The 5865-nt window shown below is 52.1% G+C and overlaps 1 protein-coding gene across 1 annotated transcript; it reads left to right on the top strand.

Annotated features, from left to right (window-relative positions):
- The first annotated feature begins 627 nt into the window (after window positions 1-627).
- On the top strand, window positions 628-3286 carry NEUROG2 (neurogenin 2). Its single transcript, XM_029235999.1, has 2 exons — window positions 628-959; window positions 1337-3286. Exon 2 carries the CDS (start codon window positions 1338-1340, stop codon window positions 2160-2162), a length of 825 nt encoding a protein of 274 aa, XP_029091832.1. The 5' UTR covers window positions 628-959; window position 1337; the 3' UTR covers window positions 2163-3286.
- The last annotated feature ends 2579 nt before the right edge of the window (window positions 3287-5865 follow it).

The raw sequence follows: 5865 nt of genomic DNA, 5'->3' as shown, positions 1-5865 counted from the left end.
GTCGGGGCGGGGGTGGGGTGCAGCAGCAAGGACCCGGGCGGGGGCGGTCGCCTTGGTCTCCCCGCCGGTCCCCGGAGCCCTGGCCCCTAATGAGCCGCTGAAAGGGAGCGGGCTCCGGTGCGCGTGGCTCGCAGGCCTCCCGGAGTCCCGGGCGCCCTGATTGGCCAGCTGCGCCTCGCGACCTCCATTCATTAATAAATTAGCGGCACGCTCCAGCCGAGCGCGAGCCACCAATCACAATGGGCAGCGGCGGCGACAACAGCCGCAGCTTGAGCCGGTGCAGCCGCCACTGCTTCAGCACTCCGACCGCAGCCTCGAGCTCCAGCAGGAGCTTTAGAACCATTTTATGCTGATTAGATAAAGGGGGGAGAAGAGAGGCGGGGGCGATGGGAGGAGATGGATGGATGGCAGGGCCAGGGGAGGGGGGAAGTGGGTGAAGAAAGAGAAAGAAATGAATGATGATAATGCAATGAAAAGAGTAAGCCGGGGAGGGAAAAGCGGGGGAGAAGGGGGGCCGGCACAGGGGGAGGAGGCGGCGGCGGCCGCGGATGGGGGGAGATGGGGGCCCCGGGGGCAGATCTGATTGTTTTCTTGGTGGTATATAAGGGGTTTTAAGGAGAGTCGTGTGCCAGACACGCAGCCACTGAACCACAAGCAGCTTCGCTTTAACTGGAGTGCCTGGGAGTCGCGTGCCAGGAGCTGCACGGCCGGGGACTTACTGACAGACAGACACGCACCACCAGCACAACACACGAGACCCGGGCGGGTCGCCGCGGCCGCCGGGGCTCTTGGCAAACTCGCACGACGGAGAGGTCCCCCGCGGAGCCGCGCCGCAGTAGCGCCAGTCTCGCTGCTTCCAAGGCAGCAGAAGGGGCAGCGCTGCGCTCCGGACTACTCGGAGAATCGCAGCACACGCCAAAGTAATAGCGACGCCGAGGCACATTTAGAGAGCGAACTAAGTAAGTATCCGCGCGGCGGCTTCCAACTTGGAAGGGTGTTTCCCGCACTCCGTCCCACCACGCCCGAACGCCCTTCGCTCGCGCTGAATCTTTGTCACGGGGGCCGCAGCCCTTTCCGGGGCGGGAACACAGCCGTCAGGGCGGCCGGTAGAGTTCGGGACTCAGTTGGCTGGCGACGGGGTCACAACAAGGGGCGCTCCTGAGCTTGGGGAGCACTGGAGGGGTTTCCTCCCCAATTTACCTTCCTCCTTGGCGCCGTTCCGAGGGGTTCTTCTCGGGTGCGCGCAGCAGTACATCCCGGTGACACCAAGAACATGCCTCTGCTTCTATACTGACGCCTCGTTTGGTTCTTTCTCCCTCTCTGCTCTCTTCTCCAGGATGTTCGTCAAATCTGAGACCTTGGAGTTGAAGGAGGAAGAGGACGTGCTGGTGCTGCTCGGCTCGGCCTCCCCCGCCTCGGCGGCTCTGACCCCGCTATCTTCCAGCGCCGACGAGGAGGAAGAGGAGGAGCTGGGCGCGTCGGGCGGGGCGCGTCGGCAGCGTGGGGTCGGGACCGGGGCCGGGGCGCGGGCTGGCTCGCCGGGAGGCGCCGAGGGCTGCCGGCCAGCGCGGCTGCTGGGTCTGGTGCACGAGTGCAAGCGGCGCCCCTCCAGGGCGCGGGCCGTTTCTCGCGGCGCCAAGACGGCCGAGACGGTACAGCGCATCAAGAAGACCCGTAGATTGAAGGCCAACAACCGCGAGCGCAACCGCATGCACAACCTCAACGCGGCGCTGGACGCGCTGCGTGAGGTGCTCCCCACGTTCCCCGAGGACGCCAAGCTCACCAAGATCGAGACCCTGCGTTTCGCCCATAACTACATATGGGCGCTCACCGAGACGCTGCGCCTGGCTGACCACTGCGGGGGCGGCGGCAGCGGCGGCGGCCTGCCGGGGGCGCTCTTCTCCGAGGCCGTCTTGCTGAGCCCCGGAGGCTCTAGTGCCGCCCTGAGCAACAGCGGAGATAGCCCTTCGCCTGCCTCGACGTGGAGCTGCACGAACAGCCCCGCGCCGTCTTCCTCCGCCTCCTCCAACTCCACCTCGCCCTACAGCTGCACTTTATCTCCTGCCAGCCCGGCGGGTTCAGACATGGACTATTGGCAGTCCCCACCTCCCGACAAGAACCGCTACGCACCTCACCTGCCCATAGTCAGGGACTGTATCTAGAGCCGCCATCTCTGCTACCCACGCCAGGCCTTAGTGGCTACCCTTTCCTGTCCCCGTTCAAGCCCTCCTCCCACCCCTCTCCTGACCCCGCTTCCATGCCCCAGAAACGATCTCACTACTCAGAGCAGGTGTAGCCGTTATGATTCCTGGGTTGTTTGTTGCCTTCTTGGCGAAGGGCTTCCCTCATTCAGACGGGCTCTCTAATTTATTGGTGTGATGGAGCTTATTGTCAAAGAGGATGGTAGAGTTTGGGGGGCACTTCTTAAGGCTAAAAAGATGCTGAGAAGAGATGAAGGTGGCATGTCGAAAGAGTTTGCAGAGCGGACTGACCTCCTCCCCTCTCCCGGTGCAGTGCGTGTGAATCTCCCAGAGGGAATGCAACTGATTCCTGTGATCTCTTCACCTTTGCTTCTATGTAGAGATGTTAATGTCGAGTAGAAAGAAATGTATCTTAGCATCTGAATGATTTTACCGGTAATAATATTATCCACAGATTTGCAATGGCTGGCATCTGCTTTATTCCCAGTGCTGTCTGCGGGCTGTGGGAATTTCACCTGTCAAACCAAACTTTCCCTCTCTGATGTGCACTTTGTTCTGTTTCCCAGATTCGTCACAATGCCTATTGTCCCGCCCTTCTCTTTCCTTTTTCTTCTCCATTTTGCCATCTGTCTCTTATGATTTATAAGGGGGAAAAAGTTGTTTTGTTAGAGGGCCAGGTTAGAAGTCATTGTATAATTTGTAGGCTTTGTAATGATTGAATGCAAGCGTGGAAATTTAGGCTGAACTCTCTATCAAAAGGAGAAATGTGGAGGAAAAGGGAAAAATCAGGAGGGAGGATTGCTTCATGTATTATTTATCTCGACCTTTTAGGGGAGAAGGAACTCCCCTATTCTTTCAAGAGATTAAAAATAAATCAACAGGCTGAAAACCTAAGCAGACACGGAGCATTATCAGGATCAGCCACACACGTGTTTCCTTCTATTTATTATAAAGAAAAATTTCATGAGAAAAGTATGTATTTTTTGTATATTCTACAGAGTTTATTCTAGTATGTATTTACATCTTGGAAGAACAAGAAAATTGTTCTCATGATTAAACTATAAATAAAATATCTAATTTTCATAGTTTTTGTGTGTTGTATTACAATTTTTTCTTGCTTATGTGGCTTTTAGAAGAATGAGTTGCATTTTTCTGAAATTCTCCCAATATCAAATTGAGTAGAGTACTTGTATTTTTTTGTCAATGTTTGTGTAGAGATTTCACTGACACATAAGGTCTAAGCAATCACAGGAAGCTGAATTATATTCGAGACACTAACATTGATATAAAAGTATAACTCTCAATACAGACAAAACTTAGTTTTTAAGAAATCAATTTCGGAGCAAACAAGATTAGTAAAAAAATGGGGGAGTATTTACGATAATTTTATTTTGATAATTAATAATTATTTTAATTAATGATAATTAAGCCATGATAAATGCCAGTGTTCAGAATCCTTGATTTTAAAAAACAGTGAAGTTGAAATTTCTTGGTGGAGTATGTAGAAATTTGATTCTTACACTTCACTTCTTTGAGCTTCAGTTACCATCTGTGAACTAAAGGGATTGGACAGTGATCTCTAAGGGCCCCTTCCAGCTCTAACATCTGTGACGTAACTGAGTATTTATAAATTCATTATTGAAAGCTGATTTCATATTAGCCAATCCAATCTTTGTTAAAATAGTTTACACAACTTCTTCAAAGAAAAAGCAAAGATGTTTTCCTAATCTCCAGGGTACATAACTCTGTAACTTGTACCTCAATCTCCAAAGCAGAAATCAGTGACCTTTGGCCTTGGGTCAAAGATGACCAAGTGAAGGTTGACCACATTCTAGGTTTAAGCCCCTTAGGGAAGGGTGTCCAGGCCAACACAAGCTAAAAAAAGATATCAGTAAAGAAATGTTGGTTGTTCACTGTCTCCCCAACCCTCATGAACTTCATATCTGCTTCTGGTTTGAGCCAAATCCTCCACTCCTCTGCATAAAGCAATGATAACTCTCCTGAGACGTCTATCTGACACTGCTCTTCCTCTCCATCCATATGGAAAATATTGAGTGTTTAATATCTCAATAACTCCTTTTTTTTTTTTTTTTTTTTTTTTGCCGTACGCTGGCCGCTCACTGCTGTGGCCTCTCCCGTTGCGGAGCACAGGCTCCGGACGCGCTGGCTCAGCGGCCATGGCTCACGGGCCCAGCCGCTCCGCGGCATGTGGGATCTTCCCAGACCGGGGCACGAACCCACATTCCCTGCATCGGCAGGCGGACTCTCAACCACTGCGCCACCAGGGAAGCCCAATAACTCCATTTTTAATAAAAGGAAGAACCAACCAGGGTTTGTCTGGCTTTCATCTCTGGGTGTAAGGGAGACCTGTTGGAAAACCCCTTCTAGTTTTAAGGTTGTATTATTCTTAGCCACTCGATTATCTGATATGAGGAGAAAGTGATTTTTCTCGTACATTCACCTTTATGTTTCTAGTGTTTAAAAAGCCAAGCCAGCAAGCAAAGCAATCGTAGTATGAGAGTTTTTAAAATCACGGAATAACTGTTAATTTAGTGATGATGATGCTTTTATGGTGATTATAGGCTTCTTCTGGAAACTTGCCAAGGAAACAGGTTCATGACACAAGTCTGGGGAAGGTAAATCTTCAGGTGCAGGTACTTAGGAAACCTTAGCTGGTGAGGGGGATCCTATAAACAGGTGGTGACCCTAACAGCTTATTTGGAGAGGCACAGATGGGGGGAGGGTTCAATAGTCATAGTTTTGAGTAATGGGTAATACACCTAATGACTCAACCTGCGACCTAGTTGAATCTAGCAGCCACCTCTGCAGTTTCTCCAGGACCAGAGACCCGTTCAGCAAGAGCTCGCAGTTCCTCTTACACACCAGCATCACGTCATATACGGCAGGAATTCCATCTCCCGTCTGTGGTCTACGCTCGGGCTTTTCCTCCGCTATCTACAGCAGACCTAATTTTACACTAAGTAGGTGCAGTTATTTTTTATGGCGTCTAATCACTTTCAGCGGTTAAGAACGATGTTCTTTCTGCCTCACTTCGCGCTGGGAGTTCTCCTTGCCACCCACGGCAATCTCCGCAGCCTGTGGGTTGAGGCCCAGTCGTCCTCTCCCGTTCCCTGTAGAGATGAGAATTACTGGTCGAAGCTTCAGCGGTAGGGAATATGGTCGCTCTTCCATTTTACCCATTCGCCTCCCGCCCTGGGACCAGCTCGGTCTGTCTGCACCAAGCAGGTTCGTGGGCCGCTGAGCCAAGCCATTCTATTTTTGGAGCTCTCTGCTGAGAGCCGTTTCAAGCAAGGCCATGAAGATGTTGTTCTGATGACAGTCCCACACTGCAAAAGTTGCCAGATCTTTCCAGCTCCAGGGGCGCGGTGGCGTGTTTACCTAAGCTTGGAGAGGTGCGAGGGTTGGTCCTGGCCCGGGTGGATCTCTGCTTCGGCGCCGCCAGGCTCCGGGCATTGATTGTATTTACTTGTTCAGAAGTGCCCAGGACTCAGGGCTGATTTTCCTTCACCAGATCTAAGACAAATCCATCTGAGGGCGAACAGGGAGAAAACGGAGAAGCGGAGAGGTGGGCCGCCGGGCGAGGTAGGGACGAGAGGAGTACTGGGGCTCCCGGAGCCCCCAGCACCTGGGCAGGAGCAGGGTA

This window comes from Monodon monoceros, unplaced genomic scaffold, assembly GCF_005190385.1.
Source record: "Monodon monoceros isolate NGI ecotype Baffin Bay Population unplaced genomic scaffold, NGI_Narwhal_1 Super_Scaffold_20, whole genome shotgun sequence".
Classification (NCBI taxonomy): Eukaryota; Metazoa; Chordata; class Mammalia; order Artiodactyla; family Monodontidae; genus Monodon; species Monodon monoceros.
Note: the sequence above shows the minus strand (reverse complement) of the source record. Positions and strands in the feature narration are given on the sequence as shown.